General features: G+C 41.0%; 1 protein-coding gene across 2 annotated transcripts in view; it reads left to right on the top strand.

The window, feature by feature from the left end:
- The first annotated feature begins 7,402 nt into the window (after positions 1 to 7,402).
- Positions 7,403 to 21,860, top strand: part of KCTD3 (potassium channel tetramerization domain containing 3) — a 30,598-nt gene continuing 16,140 nt past the window's right edge. The window contains exons 1-8 of one of the 2 annotated variants that reach the window (XM_081854637.1): positions 7,403 to 7,553; positions 13,688 to 13,741; positions 14,396 to 14,441; positions 14,887 to 14,960; positions 16,152 to 16,210; positions 17,108 to 17,188; positions 18,636 to 18,776; positions 19,335 to 19,425. In XM_081854637.1, coding sequence (XP_081710763.1) covers positions 13,713 to 13,741; positions 14,396 to 14,441; positions 14,887 to 14,960; positions 16,152 to 16,210; positions 17,108 to 17,188; positions 18,636 to 18,776; positions 19,335 to 19,425 — 521 coding nt within the window. In that variant the 5' untranslated portion in view covers positions 7,403 to 7,553; positions 13,688 to 13,712. Of the gene's footprint in view, positions 7,554 to 7,577; positions 7,993 to 13,687; positions 13,742 to 14,395; positions 14,442 to 14,886; positions 14,961 to 16,151; positions 16,211 to 17,107; positions 17,189 to 18,635; positions 18,777 to 19,334; positions 19,426 to 21,860 lie in introns of those variants that run through there. The other variant, XM_081854636.1, reaches the window with a different exon arrangement.

The raw sequence follows: 21,860 nt of genomic DNA, 5'->3' as shown, positions 1-21,860 counted from the left end.
GTACCTGGGGCAGGGCAAACCGCCCAGAGGACGACGCGCAAGGCGTCCACCTGCTGGCTCCCTCCCAGCTGCCCCATCCCTATAGGCACCTCTATCGGCACGGCGGCGATCCACCCAGGGGGGATTTTGTCACCCCCGTTCAGGAATGATACCTGGGGCACACCACCCCCACCGCACCCCCCTTTCTTTGCCACTGGTACCTCTTACCTGATCTCATGGGAAATGGTGCAAGCCAAATCCATGTTTAAACAGAGAGCAGAATTATAAGGATGTGTTGACTAGTAGGCCATGTACTCCACAGACATTGGTCTGGACTTGGGTCTACTTTTAACAATGATATGACTGATGCTTAAATTGTTTAAAGGTAAAGGGACCCCTGACCATTAGGTCCAGTCGTGGCCAACTCTGGGGTTGCGGCGCTCATCTCGCTTTATTGGCCGAGGGAGCTGGCGTACAGCTTCTGGGTCATGTGGCCAGCATGACTAAGCCACTTCTGGCGAACCAGAGCAGCGCACGGAAACGCTGTTTACCTTCCCGCTGGAGCGGTACCTATTTATCTACTTGCACTTTGACGTGCTTTCAAACTGCTAGGTTGGCAGGAGCTGGGACCGAGCAATGGGAGCTCACCCTGTTGCAGGGATTCAAACTGCCAACCTTCTGTTCAGCAAGCCCTAGGCTCTGTGGTTTAACTCACAGCGCCAATTGTTTAGCAATGCCTAAATACATAAGAACTATTTTATTGGCACGTTTGACTGTTTTACCTTCAAAGATTTTTAGAAGGCAGATATGCCGTCGTTTATAGATGCTGTCCATGTAATCACTCTGATATGGAAATGCTTCTCCCATGTGTGGTTTTTTATTTTAGTTTTTATGAGAGGGATTGAAGAACGCACAATATATTCTCTAACGAGACAGTTTCCCAATCAATATTTAGAGAATCTTACAAGTACATTCCTCAAAAGAACCAATAAATGTATTAATGAGAAGGTTGGCTAGTATCTGAATGTTGTCATGTCTCTTTGACCAGCTATAATTAATCATAGAGTTGTAGAGTTGGAAGGGCTCCACAGAGGTCATTTAGTCCAACCCCCTGCAATGCGGGAATTTCAGCTAAAATATCCATGACAGTTGTGAGGATGAAATGGGGAGGAAAACCATGAGCTTCTTGGAAGAAAAGTGTGGTATATAAATGTAATAAATAATAAATAATATAGACCTTGTTTTCCACGGTACATCTTAATTTATGATATTCTCAGTAAACAAAATGCTTAGGGATGACAAATGTGTATATTCCAGCTTCCAAGCCACTGGCACTGTGCCATGTGTCACAATGTACTTCCATTTTTATTAGTAGTTCTATTTTTTCCTTCAGATCATATGATGATGATCCTTAATAAAAGCTGGGGGCCAGTGGAGGGGAAAATGGTGGGAAATGGATTTCATCACAGAAGAATAAATATAAACATTAGACTGCCAACCTCTCAGTCATTTCTTTAACAAATAAATAGCATAACACATTTCAAATATGAACACTGGAATTAAAATCTATAACGATGTTAGGCTCCAGCCCTATATATTTTCTTGGGATGTATGTTCCAGGAAAACTGCTGGAAAGTATTGTTAAATCAGTCTTTCTGTAAACCACTTTGAGGTTTTCTTGTTACGGTCAGTGTATAAATTTTACGAAACAAATGAACAAATATATAAAATATATTAGCATTTAGGAAAACAGGCCTTCTTGATGAAGCAGCAGCAGGATGTAGAGTTGGAAAAGGTTCAGAAAAGGGCGCCCAAAATGATCAAGGGGACGGAGAAAGGTTAGATTTGGTGTTTTTTTAGCTGTGATAAAAGCAGCTAATATGGCAGGGGTGTACATAATTTTGCATGGTGTGGAGAAAGTGGATATCTAGAGGAAGGTTTTTATTGCTCTCTCTTAATGCTAGAACTTGTGGAAATCCAATAAAGCTGAATGCTGGAAGATTCAGGACAGAAAGTATTACAGTGGTACCTCGGGTTAAGAACTTAATTCGTTTTGGAGGTCCATTCTTAACCAGAAACTGTTCTTAACCTGAAGCACCACTTTAGCTAATGGGGCCTCCCGCTGCCTTAACCCCAGGTACTATTTCTGGGTTAGCGGAGTCTGTAACCTGAAGCGTATGTAACCTGAAGCGTATGTAACCTGAGGTACCACTGTACTTCACACAGTGTATTGTAAGAGGCATTGATGACCACCAGCTGCTGGTAATCACAGGTAGGACAGGTGCTATTGTGCGCTGTGGGTTAAACCACAGAGCCTAGGACTTGCCGATCAGAAGGTTGGCGGTTCGAATCCCCGCGACGGGGTGAGCTCCCGTTGCTCGGTCCCAGCTCCTGCCCACCTAGCAGTTTGAAAACACGTCAAAGTGCAAGTAGATAAATAGGTACCACTACGGCAGGAAGGTAAATGGCATTTCCATGTGCTACTCTGGTCCGCCAGAAGCGGCTTAGTCATGCTGGCCACATGACCTGGAAGCTGTACGCCGGCTCCCTCGGCCAATAAAGTGAGATGAGCGCCGCAACCCTAGAGTCGGTCATGACTGGACCTAATGGTCAGGGGTCCCTTTACTTTTTACTCTTTATACAGGCATTGGGTTGGCCACTGAAGAAAGGGTGCAAGCCCCTTTTATAAATTTGAAACAATGAATATTAATAGAACTCTATTAATGAATACTTGGGATACATTTTAAATTACCCATCAATGGAACTATTATAATAGAGACCCGGGTCTTTTCTGGAACTTTCTACATTCTGCCCCAGGAACAGCTAATAGTTACTATTCTGCTTCTATGGGAAGTAGAAAAATGGCGAGTCCTTCTGACTCTGAGACTTCGTTACTTATTTTTGTTGAATCAGGTCCACTGGGAAACAGCATACACATGACAACATGTGACACAGTATTGGAGTACTCCTCTTCGAAAATGCATTTTTATTACAAAGAATAACTGGAATTATTCATTACTAACCCAGGCCAATACACCCATCTAGTGGGCAAATATTAACATAGCAGCTACTAGACTGGACTTGATTTTTACTTAATAGCCTCGATGTTTCATCCAGTGCTTTTTTTCCTGCGGGGAATGCAGGGGTACGCATACCCCTAAACATTTTGTGAATGTTTGTACTTTTGTCCATTTACTGTTTTTATTTTTCCCGATTTGAACTATAAAATGGTGATTTTCCTGAGTCAAAATGGGAGTACCCTAAACATATCTTTTGTGGAATTTCACCCTCAGTAAAGATGCATTTAAGTGCTAGGAAGTGCAAAAATTCAAAAAGTCAAGTAGCATAGAGATGGAACTCATGAATGCTTCATCTACCTGTAGTCATAAAAAACCAATTTTCTGGTCCTTAAAAAAGCTTCAGTTGCAATGAAAAATTATAATTCAAAATTCAAAATAGCAGACCAAAGTTATTTAGACTACAGTCTTACATAGGTGGCTAATGAATGTGTGTGTGTGTGTGTGTGTGTGTGTTGTGACTCAGTAATTTCAATCAATCAATAATTGTGCAATTGTAGTTTAAGTGCCTTTTGCTTACTGAGTTTGTCATCTTTTGTATTTTATTTTTATTGTCATTTTGCTTGCGAAGCATTTATACATCTACAGGTATATGAAAATCATTGTTGATTCAGTGAGATTTACAGTGCAAAACATTCCCAAGGTCTGCCAGGATAAATAATTTTGGAATAGGCTGATCTCTGGTTGAGTCGGCTGAGGCTGGGCTCTGCTGGGACTATGCTGGCTGAAATCCCCCATCCTGGTTCAGATGGGGAAAGTCCTGAAAACAGGGTGTTCTGGGAATGTGGTGTGACAAGAAAGGAGCAGACCTTGACCTATTCCCAACACGTACTCTTGTTTCTGAACAGATTTTGAAACAGGGATAACTTACAGCATCTTAACTTAATATGGTGTAACTTCTCCTATAGTTTGAATTGCTCTGTCAGTTCCGTAAGAAAACATACTTGTGCTTCTAGTCTTATTTTGGGTTTCAATAGTTTCAATAGATTCTTAATTCAAAATTTTCTCTGCAGACTTGAAGACTAGAGACATACTTTTAAAAGTACTTTATGTGTTCTCTGAGTTGCCCAGAAAGCTTTCTGTGACCTGAGGGTTGTACAACGCCTTTTATTTTTGCCTGTTTTGAAAGCTGTACACAAAAATAACAGCATGGGGGACTGGGAAACAGTTGCCACAATCAGGATAGAAGTAACAGCTCACATTGCAGAAGGAAATGTAAAAATGTATGGTGTTAATTTTGGTACATTGTATGAATCGTACTGCAATAGAGCAAGTCACTGCCAGAGACTGTGGAATTCCTACCAGTCAAAGTTTACAACATTAAGTTAAATCAATACCTGTACTTTAAGTAATGGTGAAGGGCTTGATGGCATTTTAAAGTTCAATCCAGCCCTGACTTTTAACGATCCTGTAAAGCCATGGCAATAAAGGATGCTGAGTTGTGGTAGAAAAAAACTGACATGAGTTAAAATGGTTTTATATAGCTCAAATTTTCAACTTCCTGATCTGAATTTAATGAGAGTTTGGAGAGTTCTGAAGGGGGCTAGAATATTCCCAATTCCCACAGCCTCCATATACTACACTGGGCAGCACGGCTTGCTTTTCTGAGCAGTGAGATCTTCTAGGGCAGCAGTCTGGAACTATTTTCAGAGCAAGGCTCAATTAAGACTTTAATGGCCCAAAGCACTGAAAAGATTATGCTGCTCCCCCATAAGTAATTCAAAACAAAAACATTAAACTGTAAAATAAAAACATTTTTTGAAATGGCACAAAACGTACAGGTATGATGAAATTAAAACATCATCTTTCTAAATGTTCTGATTGCAAAATTCTTGATAAATTCATTGAAGTTGACTTGAGAAAGCACGCCCACTTCCATGCACAGTAGGGTAAGTGAATTAAGTCTGTTCTGACAGTGTTGTTCTCTGAGGGTTTTTATCCTTTTCAGGTGAAAAGAAAAAAGTATTCTGCAGAGCAGTTAGTATTCATCAATGTTAGAAAAATGATTACTACTTCAATGCTTTCTTTAATAACAAATTTCAAATTCTTTATTTAAAAATCATTTATTTTTGCTTAGTCTGCCCATTGGGTAATCCGACACTGGGCACATTCCTATCTTGGCAAAACCTCTCTATCCTTTGTTCATGCAATCAAGAGGCATTATCAGACTTCAAGGACACATTCCACCCAGGCAAAAATATTCAAGGAAGACATGAAGGAGGCCTAGTGAGGAAATGTAAACTGCGGAAAGGGATGTGGTTGAGGAGGCGCTGTAGTCTAGGGAGAGTCCTGAAGAACAGATGAGAAAGCTCTTGTGCTACAGGCAGATTTTTTTTTAATTACACATTATATGAGTAATACTTTTAAAAAACATGTTTAATGCTGCCACTTTTCTTTGGAAGGAAGCACAGCTTTGTGGGACCCTGATCTGTACTGGGTCCCATGTGGGTTTTCTGCCAAAAATCACTCAGAGTTTCTATTTGTTCTTGAGGATGCAGTAAATAGTACTTTTGGGGGCAAAAACTTTATGGGACTTTTAGCAGCATGAAAAGTTTTTTTAAAAAACGTTTAAATTGATAGAAGTAAAAACACAAGGACAATGCAGTTAGTAGCTGATCAGACACTATAACGTTTTCAACAGGTACCTACTAATCCCATTACTTTAGCTGTCAACCAGCAATGTCTTTTTTGGCCAATATCCAGTTTTGAATTGTCTCAATATATGCATGGGGACATCTTCCATTTGTGTAGGCCCAAAGTTTCCACCTAGCAAAGCAGCAAAAGTCTAGATTGTCAGGCGTAGTTCTCTCCATATACACAGGAACTTGTAGCAAATGCTGCAGTCCAGATTGCCTGCATCGCAGGTGCAGCTTGATCAAAATCCATTCATACACAAACTTCACTCATACCTCTGGAATGTGGTTGCCAAGCAACTACTAAATTTTATCTGTTGTTCTCAGAAGTAACTTAACTTCAAGGCTGAATATATTATTGCAAAAGCTGAAGTTCAAACTAGGATACAAACACATCTTTACTAATAATGATAGAATAGAATTTGAGATGTTTGATACATGTTTTTAAAAGCATTTGTGAATACTGTATATCATAAAAGCATTATATATAAACGACCATAACCATCTCTAACAAACATTAACTTCCCAGTTTGCCAGATGCACAAGCTGGTCCTAGTGCTTCTGTTTATTATGTTTGCCTATTTACTAAAACAATGTGCCAAGATACAAGATGCATTTAACCCTGATACAGTACAGTGGTACCTTGGGTTACATACGCTTCAGGTTACATACGCTTCAGGTTACAGACTCCGCTAACCCTGAAATAGTACCTCGGGTTAAGTACTTTGCTTCAGGATGAGAACAGAAATCATGCTCCGGCAGCGCGCCAGCAGCAGGAGGCCCCATTAGCTAAAGTGGTGTTTCAGGTTAAGAACAGTTTCAGGTTAAGAACGGACCTCTGGAACGAATTAAGTACTTAACCCAAGGTACCACTGTAGTGAGAATCACAAGTTGGTAGAATGCTGTTGCAACCAGGTCCTGCTTTCCGGTTTTGCATTGGTTGAAGGAATGGGATTCTGGTCTAGATGGGTCATTGCCATATTTTGAACAGCAAAAAAGAGAACGCTATGACAGCCATTCAAAGCAAATAAAAGTAATTTGTCCTAAATTTTACCCCTGAAAAAGAAGATGTGTCTGGGAAAAAGATGACACATGACAACTTTAATATCCAGCAGGGCTCTTGTTGTGTCCTAGGAGATGTCTGCCAATGGATATTTATCAACTATGGCTATATGGAACCTTCAGGTTCAGAGATTGTCTGTCTCAGAATATTTTAGGTGAGGAAATACAGGTAGGAAAATATTAAAAATATTAACCTTAACCTTTTTTATGGACTTTCTTAAGCAACTTTAGACGATGGCTGCAAATTTTAGAGGAGGCAGCTTCTATAGATAGTAATGAACTCCGCTTACTTTAAGGCAATGCAGTCCTGCTGCGTGTTACTAATGAATTAATATCATTAACTGTATTTACACCCCACCCTTCCTCGGTGAGTCCCCGAACTTCCCTCCCCCCAAGTCCTTTTTTATGCGTTGTGCGAGGCATACTAGCTAGTATCAGGAGCAAACTAGCTGTGAAGGTGACACACGCGCGGAATCGGGTCGTTGCTGATTTCCAAGGAAGGGGCTTCCAAAGGCCACCTGGGGCGTGGTGGTGGCGGGTGCGCGCGTGGGGGACGGGGGACAGAAACTAAAACTCAATCTAAATCCTTCCCTGAGCCTGGGGAGCTCGGGGAGCTCGTGCTGTCTGCGTCCACAAGCAAATAAAAGGGCCGGCGAGCGAAGGAAGTTCTGGCGGCGCCACCTGCTGCTGCCCCAGCTCCTCCCACGCGAGAGGCTCTCGCGCGGCGCTCCGGCCTCAGCGCGATCTCGCGAAGGCGCAGCCAGCGTCGGTATTTTGTCCCTCGCGGAGCCCCCTCCTCCAGGTACCGCGCGTTGCTATGGCATTCCTGGCCATAGAGAGCGGCAGCGTTTTCGGCCGGGAAGAGGGTCGGAGGCCGCTGTAGTGGCGGCGGCGGCGGCGGCAGGGCCTTCCTCGGCCGCCTGACGAGACAGGGGGAGGCGGGCGGCGAGAGAAGGGAGGCCGCCTCAGCCTCCCCTCCCACGTCCCGACCTGGCAGCCTTTCCCTCGGCGCGCCCAGTGCCTGTCTCGGAGGGCTGCGCGGCCTCGCTGGACGCTCCTTCTTCTCCCCCGGCCCCGCCGCCGCCTCCGGGACTCGACTCCGGGGCGGCGGCGGCTGGAAGCGGCGACAGGCGGTTCCCGGAGGCAGAGTCGCTGCTGGGGAAGATGGCCGGGAACGGCGCGGGTTTCGCCGGCGCAGGCAGCAGCGGGGAGATTATCCAGCTCAATGTCGGGGGCACCAGGTGAGCAGCAGGCCCACGGCGGGGCCTCCGACGGGAAAGGCGCGGAGGGGGCGAGAGAGGGCGGGCCTCAGGTCGGGGCAGGGCCTGGGAGCAAGGGGGCCTGGGAGCGGAGGAGGGAGCCGGAACGATACTATCTCTCTCTCTCCCTGACCCCCCGAATTCACGGCAACGAGACCAGGCCTTGCTGCTGCGGTAACAAACACTTTTAGGAGAGAAGTGCGTTGAAGTTTGCTGGCTACTAGAATCCCGTGGCAAAGTCAAGGCCTTGGACCTTTCATGATATGCGTGTCTGTGTGTATGCGTGCGTGCGTGTGTGTGTATATACATACATATACATATACATATACACATATATATATATATATATGGATGTATATATACACACACACATATACATACAGTGGTACCTCAGGTTACATACGCTTCAGGTTACACACACCGCTAACCCAGAAATAGTGAAAACAAAATAAAAAAAATCCTTCCAGTAGCACCTTAAAGACCAACTAAGTTAGTTCTAGGTATGAGCTTTCGTGTGCATGCACACTTCTTCAGATACGTGTGCATGCACACGAAAGCTCATACCTAGAACTAACTTAGTTGGTCTTTAAGGTGCTACTGGAAGGAATTTTTTTATTTTGTTTTGACTATGGCAGACCAACACGGCTACCTATCTGTAACCAGAAATAGTGCTTCAGGTTAAGAACTTTGCTTCAGGATAAGAACAGAAATCGTGTTTCGGCGGTGCGGCGGCAGTAGGAGACCCCATTAGCTAAAGTGGTGCTTCAGGTTAAGAACAGTTTCAGGTTAAGAACAGACCTCCAGAACAAATTAAGTACTTAACCCGAGGTACCCCTGTACACACATACATATATACACACCCACACCGACGTGTGTGTGTGTGCATACCTTGCCGCTTTACGTACTTTATAACTTGCTTGAAGGATGGTGTCACTGGTAAAGAAACTCTGTGAGATTCCTAGAATCAGAATAACTGTGGAGTTGGATGGGGAGCCCCAAGCATCATCTAGTCCATCCCGCTGCAATGCAGGGATTGCAACTAAAAAGCCCCTGGTGGATAGTCCTCTGCTTACAAACCTCTGATGGAGAGTCTTAACAGCTCCCGAGGTTGAATGGTCAGCACTGTGTGTGCGTCTGGGCCCCACACATGTATGATGTGTGCTCTCTAGCAACATTCTAGCCTTTTTAATACCTTCTGGCGTACAATTTAGTAACCCCACATGGTCTGTTAGGCCTTTCTGGACTTGGCTTCCCTGGTCCAAAGATGCCTTGTTCCTTCCATAGCGTGTTCTGTCAAACATGGGCCTGCAATCCGGCCCATGGAGGGAGCTCCACAGCAGGGAACCGGCCCAGGCAAGGTAAACCTTGCCAACCACTGTGCTAAGCCAAACCATGGTTTAGATCACAGCAGCCAGATGACCAGGGGGAGGAGTGCAATAACCACAGTCTCCTCTGTGGGAACCTTCACATGTGTAATTAAGCCATGGTTTGGATTAGCATTATGTATGAACCACCTCATTTGGTTGGATCTGTTGGAGAATATTTTATCCAGAGGATACTTCAGCAAAGTGTATTGGGGAGGAAGAGCCTCACATTACCTACCACACTGTTCTAAAGCAGTGGTTCCCAACCTTTTTTTGGCCATGCCCCACCTCAGCATCTCTAAAATCCCCTCCCCATGACATATAATTCTTATTATTCAAAAGTGAACTCCTGTTCATGTGGAGGAAGCCTAAAAGGCCATTAACTGTTAATAACTCGTTCTTGAATTGCCCTCCCTCCAAAAAAAATCAAATTGCCCCCCCTTCGGGGCATGTGCCCCACATTGGGAACCACAGTTCTAGAGGCTCCTTCAGTCCTCTAGAGCATACTTCTAGGAGAGGGGGCATCCAGAAGAATTCTCTTCCTTTGGCCTTTCTGTTGTGACTATCCCATTCTGTGAGCTGAGCTCTGTTTATTAGAGCTCTGAATCTAGGCCAAAGTATTACACAACATGAAACACTCGTATATTAGTGAAAACAAACAGCGATATTGTTAGGTGAAAAATAGAAACCTGCTTTATTCTGTATCTTGACGGTCTAACAATTGTAGTGCAGTTACTGAAAAAATGATTGAAAAACATGATATTGTAATTCAGAATGGTATATCAATAAATAATAAATGTTGCAGATACTACAAAATAATTTTTCAATAAGTTTCAATTGTCTTTTGTTGATTTTCAATAGTATTATTGAATCCCTCAATTTTACCCATTAAAAAGTTTCTAAATGTCAAAAGCACATCAACTTGCATCACATCTAAGTGATCCTCTTAACCTGTTGTTCATAGTAGTATTGTTTGAACTTGTCTATTTTATAGAAAAACTGAAATTAATGTATTACTTGATAATACTTGGTGTTATCAAAATAGCATATGGGAGAATAAGATTGATGAACAATGCTATAATCATTGTGGCCTTTTATATGTTCACAGTAGCATTTTTAATCAGGCTGATAAATTGCAACAAAACAAACTAAAGTTTATTTGTTTGTGCCAAGTAGAATATACCCAGTCTTGATTATAGTTCATAGCAGAGCTTCCTTGAGAGAATGGGATTGAACAGCCTACCAGCTACATTAAAGTCGCTCATCTACTTTGAAAAAGAACTGAGATTATTATCATTCTTTTGTTTTGACACTTGTACCAGAGAAAATATAAAAATTGTGAAAAATCCACAGTTGGCAAATCTTTATTAGGACCAACCAGAATGTTTCAAATAGTGAGCAAACTCTTGAACACTTCATCATATGAGAACTTGTGCAAAGCAGGCATGGGAAAGAGGAAAATATGACAACAAAGAGCTTGTTAACGGTCATAAGTTGTATATTGCTTACTTGCCAAAATGACTTCTAAGTGGTTCACAAGTACTGTGGTACCTCGGGTTAAGTACCTAATTCATTCTGGAGGTCCGTTCTTAACCTGAAACTGTTCTTAACCTGAAGCACCACTTTAGCTAATGGGGCCTCCTGGTGCCACCGGAGCACAATTTCTGTTCTCATCCTAAAGCAAAGTTCTTAAGCCGAGGTACTATTTCTGGGTTTGCGGAGTCTGTAACCTGAAATGTATGTAACCTGAAGCGTATGTAACCCGAGGTACCACTGTATAAAACCAGTTATAAGAATATAGTCACACAGTGCTTTTTTCTGGGGGGATGCAGGGGTACACATACCCCTAAACATTTTGTGAATCTAAGTTTGGCCTTATTGAGGGGCAGTATTTCAATATGAGTAGGAAAATGAGAGTACCCCTGAACATTTTTAAAGAAAAAAAGCACTGGTCACACATAATTAAGATGCACAATAAAACAATTTTATCAAAACATTAAATATTCATAGTTAAAATGTACAATAAGATAGCCTGTTGAAACTGCAGTTAACTACATACAATTTAAACAGGAGGTTCAGTTAGGAGATGAGGGGAATGTTCTTTTAAAGAGGTATGTCTTCAAGGGCTAGTGGAATTCCAGTATCATGAGGTTTATCATAATTCAGCAGAGATGGCATTCCACAACGCTGGTGCCACTAGTGGAAAAGCTGGCCTCCAATTGATTAATTGAATTTATATACTCACCCTATACCCAGAGGTCTCAGGGCAGTTACCACAAGCTAGTTATCATCACCCTGCTATTATAGTCAAAAAGTCTGCTTATAGACTTGGTCTCAAGATGGAGAATGACTATGGGATTAGATTAGTTTCTACTAGTGTCTGTTTACACCCAGTATTACGGGACAAAGAAGTAACTTTAAAATCCAGCAGTTTTCCAGATCTGACTCCAGCCTTAAGCAAAACACACTTCTTGCTGGTTAGACAGAGAGTATGAAAAGTGATGTAACTTCTAAACTGAGGGACAAGCATTTTTAAAATCTAAACATGACGTCCTACTACTTGTGAGGTAAAAAATAGCTATCCTTTGTGTGCTTTCCTTATAAGTTCCTACACTTTGCTGTGACTATTAAGTTTTTGTAAATAACGTATCATTGTCGTATATGTAGTAATGTTATTCGTATCTTAACATCCAACAACTACTGCTCTGTAACATCCCTTCATTTTCATGGAAATTGTGGGGGGATATTTTTGGATCATGTTGTTCTGCAAAACATGTAATTAACTTGGAGGCGTAAATAAGCAGTCAAATATTTCCACAGAATTAGCAGGGTCAGTTTTGTATTTTAAGATGTACATTGCTCCTTCTTGGTAGGTTTCATTTGACTCAACAGGACTTATTTCACTGTTGTTTGGATTCTATTCTATATTTTTATATCATGGGTACTGAACTGTGTTCAAGTTAGCATTGTTTGTCTGACTTCTTGGAAATAATACGTTTGTTCTAGCTACTGAAGTTTTGTTATTTGAGTGAGTTTCTATAGGTCAGTAAATAAATAATAATAAACTAGGATTGCAAGAGTGTTTGAATTCTGCTTGAGTGAACCTTCAAACTTACTGCTAAAAAGTTAACTAGGAAAAAATGTAGTTCTGCCTGCTTTTTTCATAGGAGAAAGTTTTCCAGTTTCAAGCTTAAAATGTCTATATTGAGCCCTTTGTTCAGAGAAGATTTGGCTTTGTCATGCCCTTATTGCAAAACTGCACAGAATCTGCATTGTGTATAATCCAGAGGCTCATATGCTATCTGTACTACTCCCTTTTTTCTATTTTTTTAGATACTATAGAATCATAGACCCTTGGGGTCCCTTCCAGTTCTAGTTCTGTGATTCTGTAGTAACCAACAAAATACAAACAAGTAGTAGTACAGATAGCATCTAGGAGCCTCTGTTGTACACATTCTTCATTTAAAATACAGAAGAGTTCCATAGTTTGAATGGAATACATGCTAAATGGTAGAATAGCAATTTTATTTCAGACTTTAAAGACCAGTCTCTTTTTTCTACATGTGCACAGGATTTTTAAAATAAGTGTACGCACGCATGCATGAAATTACTTGAACTTCTGTAGTTTACATACATAGACATTTTCATAAAGTTTAACTTATTACAAAACATGTACTCCCTATGTGGCTCAACTTGGAACAGGCCAGAAATAAATTCTCGTTCAGTGATACAGACTTAAAATGTAATCACAAGCATACTTACTGGAGAGTAAGCATTATTGTACATGATGAGGCTTGCTCCTGAGTGAATATGCATAGGTTGCTCTGTCATAAACAATGCAAGCAACTTTTGTGTGTATGGGAAAGAGGAGACATTTATTTGTGGTAATAACAACTGCAAAGGCCTGATCTTTGGGTCCTAATCCAAATAAAGATAGTTTGGATTAACTTCCACTGAAAGCTGTAGGACTAACTTTGTTGCTACTAACTCGTTTCATTGGTCTCAATGGGATAGTCAAGACTAATTTTAGCTGACTGAGACATTGACAATTGCTTCCATTTTGCATGGGTTCCCAGAAGAATGAATGAGGTACATGAGGGGCTACTGGGGGTGGGGAGAAAGAGAGGAATGAGAAGTCCTGTCGCTTGAACAGAGGCCTTCTTGCACTTTTTTGGGTCTTTCTGTGATCAAACACTATTTTTCTTAGGTAGGAAAGAATTAACTAAATAAGTAAAAATAAAAATAAAAAAATTGTTGGTTGCGGGGAGGGAACTTAACAGTTCAGTTCCTGACTTCTAATATTTCTGTTTCAGGTTCAGCACTTCAAGACAAACACTAATGTGGATTCCGGACTCCTTTTTCTCCAGGTATTTTGAAGCCAGATCTTTTGGATCTTTACTCAGTCTAAGTTCAATAAGACTTACTCCCCAGTAAATCTTCAGTAGCTTTTTTTTTTTTACATTGACCAGTGTGTCTAAGTGTGTAGTTTACCTACTCTGTAGCTTTGTAGCCCAGTTCATAATTAGGCTAGTGTTCAAGTCTTACATTTCTTATCAGTTTCATGTTATGGGTATGTTACATAAATAAGCCCTTGTGTGTTGAATTTACACATCATAGTGATCTCTGAGGAAATACTTTCTCAAAATTGTCAGTACAGTGTGAGGATAGAACCACGTGTTTTATCAGCAAATGCATGTTTACAAACCTGCATTTCTGAGAATGAATGGAATTGGTACAGAAGAGCATTTTTAGGGAAGAATTGGAAGGAGAAATGGGGGTGGGGTTCTTAATTCCTGCTATACCCACTAATTATTTCCTGCAAATGCCCCTACATAAGCTTTATGGCAGAAGTGTGGGACTTAAAACCACATGTTTCTATGATTTGTAATTTTGGGACTGCATAGAAAAACATACTGTTGGTAGATATCATCCCTCCTTTATGGGAGCAGAGGAGAAACTAGGAATCTTCACCCAACTCTTCTTACCAAGTTATATTGTAATTTAGCTTTATTTGTTTTCAGTTTGCTGAGTGGAAGAATTTCAACACTGAAAGATGAAACTGGTGCTGTGAGTATTCCTTTCTAAATAAGATTATGATATGAAAGTTGATTACTGTATTGGGTTTAGCTTCTAAATTGTATTCTAAATAGGTGAATTGTGCACTTTTGCAACATCTCTAGTTAGAATGGGGAGACTCTTTCAGTCTTGTGCTCAGCTGAATGATAGAGACAACTTGTGGCTGCTGGTAATTGTAGGTATCATGAAAATGCAAAGTTAGAAAAGATCACTTTTTTAAAAAAATGAGGGTATATTTTTTCATTTGATTTTGTAATATTTATAGGGCTAAATAATGGCAGAATTAAGCATTTCAGTTCACACAGATTTCTGCTGCAGAATTAAGCCTGTGTTTAAACTGCTCCCATTGAAATAAATAAAGACTTCAGAGTGCATAATTTCTTGTATTCTAAAACTTATATGTTAAGCTAATAAAGGGGCTCTCATTTCTTCATAGATATTTATTGACAGAGATCCTGCAGCATTTGCACCTATTTTAAATTTTCTTCGAACAAAGGAGTTAGATTTGCGGTAAGAAACTCAGTGTTAATTCTCACTCTGATTTTAAAAACGCTTCTGGTGGAAGATTGTTATAAAGAACACTCTTAAGCTCACTTAAATTGAAGTTTTAAAAAAATTGTACTTATGAAAGTATCAGTAGTATCCCCTGAACTCCACAGAATAATCTACTCTCCCAAATATTAGTGGTGAATTTCTGCAGGAACTTTAAGGGGCCCCTGATTTCTGAAACTGTTCCTTAAGGCTTTGCTGTATGAGAGACTTTAAATATCCTCTTGTAACCTGTGTACTAGACACTTATAGCCCAATCTAGCAGCTAAAACCTCACACGTTAAAGTATGTGTACACTTTTTGAGACATAATCCTGAAAGGGTTCAACTTAAAGAAACTTGCCAGGCCTGTGAGCTAAGCCACCTTTGCTTTGTGCATTTGCCTCAGCTGAGGCACTCACATTCACCCACCCATGTGACAACACTTAGCTCTCATCTGTGTGTTAGATCTGTGTGAACTTTTAGTCAGCACATTCTATGTTTCCCATAAGATTTTTGTTCTGTGATTTCTGCTGCTCATAGTTTAATTTTTTTATATAAAAAAAATGTTTTCAAAGAACAGAGGTTTTGCTTGAGTGTTCCAGACTACAGTGGTGCCCCGCAAGACGAACGCCTCGCAAGATGGAAAACCCGCTAGACGAAAGGGTTTTCCGTTTTGGAGGCGCTTCGCTAAACAAATTTCTCTCTGGGGTTGCTTCGCAAGACGAAAATATCTTGCGAGTTCCCGCGGGTTTTTTTCGCTCCCCCCCCCCTTTCCTAAGCCGCTTATCAGCTGTTCCGCTGATAAGCCGCTTAACAGCTGATCGCTAAAAGCCGCTAGACCGCTAATAGCGCTAATCCGCTAAGCTGTCAATGGGCTTGCTTCGCAAGACGAAAAAACCGCTAGACGAAGAGAATTGCGGAACGGATTCTTTTCGTCTTGCGAGGCACCACTGTATATCCTTTCACAAAGCTTTAATTTAACATTTGTGTAGATGTTTCTGTTGATCCGTAGCATTTAAAGATATTCTCAGTTGTTTAATCAAAGTATTTTATCATGTTAAAATAAAACTTCCTATAAAAGATTTAGTTTTTGTGTTTAGAATATTGATTGTTGTGCTAAGAAACTGCATTATTTAATTTTTAAATATTTCTGTTTTATATCTTTTTGCAGGGGAATAAGCATTAATGTACTTAGACATGAAGCAGAGTTTTATGGAATTACACCTTTAGGTAAATATATAGATTTAAATTACCCACTGGTTTGAACATAATGATGAGTTAATAATCATTTTAAAGAACCACCAGTAGTGGTAAGAGAGCTCTCCTTCCCCTCCACAATTAAGCCATATATATTGTCATTCCCAGGTGACTTTTTGGGTGGGTTGGAGGGCCAGCAACCAGTGGGAAGACCTCTTATTGCTTCCCCTTCACTTCCTCTGTGTTCTGCCACCAACAGAGTACATTTTGCTGGGAGTCGAGACAGAATGTTTTTGGAGATCAGCACATTGATCTCCTAAGAGAGGTTTGATTAAGTCCCATGTTGATTATATTTTTGGTGGGTGGCTATGATTTCTTTTTTTATAAACAAATGCTGATTACTTGTAGATTTCTTGTCTTCGTATGTTTTTAAAGTTCTCTTTGTTATTATGATTTTAAGCCCTGCTTCCTAAGGTTCTAGGGTATGTTACAACAATTTAAAATAGTGTCAAAAACAGATTAAAACAAATTATAATAATAAAAGCAGGGTGGGTTATAAAAACATACATCTCAGGTGTCAAAGGGCAGGATTATCACTGTACAACTGGAGGTTTAATGTTATAAACCATAGTGGCCTTCTTGAGACCCAAAGGGTAGTATATAAATTATTTTATAGTTAAATTAAATGAAGTTAATTTATCCCCAATGCCTCCTGAAGATTGGCAAAGTCCCACCTACCGAGCAGTTTGGGGGGAAATGAACAGCATTTGGGCCGAAGCACACCTGACTTGACTTTAAAGCTGTGTTGCTGTTTGAAACCTAACCTTGCCCTTTTGCAACAAGAAAGCTAAATGGAAAAAATGCAAAGTAACCCAATTTGCATTCACATATGTATACTTTGTTATTGGTTTATATGCTGTTTCCTTTCAGTAAGAAGATTACTGTTGTGTGAAGAGCTAGAGCGCTCCTCTTGTGGCAGTGTCCTCTTCCATGGATACCTGCCACCTCCAGGTACTTGAGCATGCTTTGTAAGCCATTTTTTATTTCAGCATCAAGAAGCAACTTTGTGGCTTTACAGTAATGAAATACTTTCAGCTCTGTGTGGCATTTGAGCTGGTCAAAGCATTGTGGGGTTTGCTATGTAGGGGCTGATGCCTGCTGAAGCTTCCAATTCAAGAACTTATCAGGATTCTCTCCATCTCTGCTGCCACCTTTATGTTAGTTCTATGTGTACACCAGAATCACTTTCCTGCTGTTGTCATAGTGTCTACCTTATCATAAGCACTCTCACTGGGGATTGAGGTTACTACAATAGACCTTTTCAAGATAACGCCTCACCCCAGCTGCTTGTTACTGCTGCTGTACATTATGCATCTTCTTCGGTCTCTGGTTAAGGAGGGTTAGTTCAGACAAACAGTTGTGGGTCGCCACTGGGAAATATATCTGTGTACCTAATCTCTATTGGATGTCTGGCAATCATGTGAATGCTTAATTACAAGGTTGCAGTACATTGTTATATTTCTCAGGTGATTTAGATTTTCTAGAAAGGGGACAGATATATACCTTAGTTTTCTGTGTGTAAGACAATGTTTTTTTATTATAAAATAATGTTAAAAATGGGGGGGTCTTTTACACAGATAGTGCTGAGGGAGGACGGGCAATTGGTTGCAGCCGTGAGCAGGAGATTGTCAGTGGCGATTGGGCAGGTGATTGGTAGCTGCGGCAAGGGCTGCTGTCAACTGGCTGTTGCTGCGGCAATTGGGTGGGCGATTGGCAGGTGCTAGCAGTGAGCTGTCAGATGATTGGTGGCTTCCACGATTGGCAGCGTCAGTCAAGCGGGTTAGCGATTTTCAGCAAACCCCCCCCCAAAAAAAAGTTCAATAACTTTGGGCAGTCCTCCCCCAAAAAGCTTAACAACTCTGGGCAATCTCCCCCCATTTTCTTAATTTTGGAGTCCCCCAAAATAGGGGTCACCCACGGGGTGGGTGGGTGTGTTATACACAGAAAAGTTTTGTACTTCCCACTGAAGCCACTGTATTGCTAAATGAAGATATATAGCTTTGATGTTAAGTCAGTGTAAACCAAAACTCTGGTAGAGTAGTTCTTAATACTATTGAGGCAATTGCAAATTAGTTTTGGAGGCTGCTATACTTTCACTGAGGGTTGGGCGGTGCCATGGAATAGCATGGGATGGGGGCAGGAATAGTCAGGAGGGGGAAGTTGTCCAAAATTGTTGAGGTACTGCAGATAAATGGAGCTCGAAATGTGCAAGCTACTTTGTCTGATTAATCTGAGAAGTTTTTCCTTCCCGTTGCAGCCCCTTGTGCATTTTGGAGGGACAGGGGAAGGGGATGGGAAAGTCCACTGTCATGAGCTTCCTTCTCTTGCCAGCAAAGGTGTAGCAGCCTTTATCTAAGCCCAGTAAAACCAGATTTGACAAATTTCTTATTTTCTTTAGGCATTCCAAGTCGTAAGATTAGCCCTTCTTCAGGAGCATCTGCTGAAGTCAGAGCACCTCAGAGCTGTCCTGAAAGTGAAGCCCGAGGAGGGAATATGCAGACTTCACTTGCTGGTACTGGAGAAGATACAGTCAGGCTAGGTGAGCAAAACTATCTTCATTTCTTTAATGCATTTAAAATATTTGTGGAAAAATAATTTGCAAGTGTATCTAAAAAAAAAAGCCCAAATTAGTTCTTGCTGATCCTTCAAAATTGTGACAAATTGCAGATTTGAGTGAAGACTAGCCCTGCAGTGCAAGCATCATAAATGAGATATAACTACGTGCAGGCTGCAACTTGGTTGTGTACTCTGCTAAAAAATAATAATTGAATGCTATTAACTAGGTTGTAGTATAGGGCCAGGTATTGAATGGTGATCATCTGTCTGCTTCTGGGGTAAATCTTCTTCCTCTGGAAAGAGAGCAGAAGGGCTTGTGTGCTTACAGTAGCCATAGTATTCTGCTTTAGTTCCCCAGAGCTTGCTCTGCTCTGCTAACTCTTCCATGCCAAATGCAGCACATCATGTGCATCAGCAGCTTTATTACAGCTGCAGAATTTCAGAATACTCACTGCTCTGGCAAAATAGGTGAAGAAAAGACTCATGAGCATCAATTCAATAACCTCACTTAACCTCTGCTGTGTGTGTTTTTTTCTTTAAGGGTTTCCTGTGGATCCACGAAAAGTTTTGATAGTGGCTGGCCATCACAACTGGATTGTAGCTGCATATGCTCACTTTGCAGTTTGTTATAGGTAAAGATGCAATGAGCAACACTGTTTCAGTCTATATTCCAGTAATTGTGCTCTACAGGACAAAGTTTTCATAAAATACGAGATATGCGTTCATTAAAAGGAACAAAGTTTTTGTTTATTTTTTGTTAATAGTGTGTGGAGTACTGAGGCAAGAACAAGAAGCTTTGTAACAGGGATGGGAAATCTGTGGTCCTCCAGATGTGGCTGGACTATAATTTCCATAATTCCTGACCATTGACCATGTTGTTGATGCTGCTAGGAAAGTGTTCAACAATATCTGGAGGGCTGGAGGTCCCCACCCCTGCTTTATGACTTCAACTTATGATTGCCCTTTCAGAACTAGATATCGTCCACAGAGCAGACATTTTGAATCAATCTTATGGCCACTTTCCCCAAGTATTCTTGTATTCCGGCATACATGCACAACTGCAAAATTTGTATTCGTGTTTCAGATGTGCTCCTTCCCTTTAAAATATACAGAAGCAGCAAACAGGAAATAATTGGAATCCCCTCTTCATTTATTTTAAAAGGAAAAGGCATGATTGAAATCTGATACTTCTAACAGTTGCAGTTCCAGAAATATTCTGTGAAAAGTTGTTCTGGGGAACTCAAAATAAATGTAGGTAATTCGTTCACTCAACAGGTAAAGTATAATGTAGCCCGTTATATTGAGTACACAGGAGGTCATTTGTGACCAGAGCTGATCTTCAGGAATTACTATGTGCATAAGACATTAGCAAAATATTTCAATTGTGTGGAGTAGTCTGTGTTAGGGCATTTCAAGATGTGATTCTGTGAGTCAGTGCTCCAGTATAAATTCATTAAGGATATGGTGCCTTAATTAGGGATGTGAGACAGTGCCACCATGTGATAAAAAACAGAATGGGCTGTTGCTACATTTGATTAAAGCTTATAGTTAGCATGAAAGTAGTATTTAAACCATAATTAAAATAAACTGGTTAGTGTGTAGCATGCTTATTCACATTGCTAAAACCACATGCACTTCGCTCTTCCCTCTCAGGAAACCTATGGTCTTGTCTTGGTTCATGTCTCGGATGTAATTTCAAGGCAGACTATGACTTGCCCCCAGCAACATGGCAGGAGCAAGGGAGAAGCAAAGTGCTCGAGATTTCAGCAGTGTGCATGAGCATGCTACTTGTTCACAGTAAACTGTAGGGTTGTTTGGGTTTTTTATGTTTAATGTGACATGCCCCTACTACCAGGATTGTCCCTACATTTTAGAGACCTGAGAAGTACTGATAAGACTTCACACCCCCTCCCCATAAGGTAGCTTCCTATGTCCTTCAGAGTATAAGGGGGGTGGGGAACTCTTATCCGGGTGGCTTTCCACATTCAACAGATGAATCAGGAGCACACTCTTAAGGTGGCTCTTGATCTTCCTTTCTGCAGCCCAAATTGCAACCTTCAATACGTTCTTGCAAAAAAAGAGTCTGTGCACTTCTGAGTTTTCCTTTGCAGCTGTAATTCAGCACTTTTGGAATTTTGACTCTCTTTCTGTTGCCCAGCAACTGGACAGGAAGAATCAGAAGTACACTTAGAGTTTACCTGTCTTGCACTTGATGTCCTATGCCATTACGTAACAGAGGGTTGGATGTGCTTTGGGCCAAACTATGCTGTGGGCCAAATGAGGTGCTGCAAATAAGGCTGCAGGTTTCCCACCGCTATAGATTAGTTACAACATTTCTACTATACTGTTGATTTCTGTCTAGTTTGCATTTGAGTGTTCAACAGTGAATGAATACCCATCAGCCTGCATATTTTTCCATAGGTATCTGTGCACACGAGGAAAGAAACCACTCTTCTCTTGTGCAAAGATGGAGCAGCTGCTTTGTTCTGAGCTGCACAAAGAAGAATAGAAATATACCCTCATTTATACCATACTAGACATGGTCCCAGCTTAATTTTTTTATGAATGATTTTCATGCTCCAGACAAACAGATTACATCTTACAAGGACAGTCTCATTCAGAATAGTTATTATGTAGTAACCTTATTACATCCCAGTCCACCAGGCTGCAGCAGTTTTGGTTGAGAGACCCAAATACCATTGGTCTTTTCCCCTCCCCCAACTGTCTCCTTTATAAGAGCTCATTATAAGAACTATTGTGGAACTTTAAAAGTTAGGGCTTGCCTTTCTTGTTCTTCTTTCCCTACCCATCCTTTTTGTGTTGCTTCTGTTAGATTGTAAGCTTACAGGCAGGGATGGACTATCCCATTTTGAATCTGTACACAGCACCTAGAAAGTGCCATTATGCTTTATAATGATACATCCCATCTCCCTCCCCATTGCTGGGAATCTGCTGATTATGTGAAATTAGCAAGAGAAAGATGTCCCAGGAGTCTGCCTTTCAGAATACTAGACAAAGTGTGTTTCACTCCTTTCCTTTGAAACATAGTGGTTTAGATAAATCCAGA

The sequence above is a fragment of the Podarcis erhardii genome (assembly GCF_964252035.2).
Source record: "Podarcis erhardii genome assembly, chromosome: 3".
NCBI lineage: Eukaryota > Metazoa > Chordata > Lepidosauria > Squamata > Lacertidae > Podarcis > Podarcis erhardii.
This window is presented reverse-complemented; position numbering and strand designations above follow the sequence as displayed.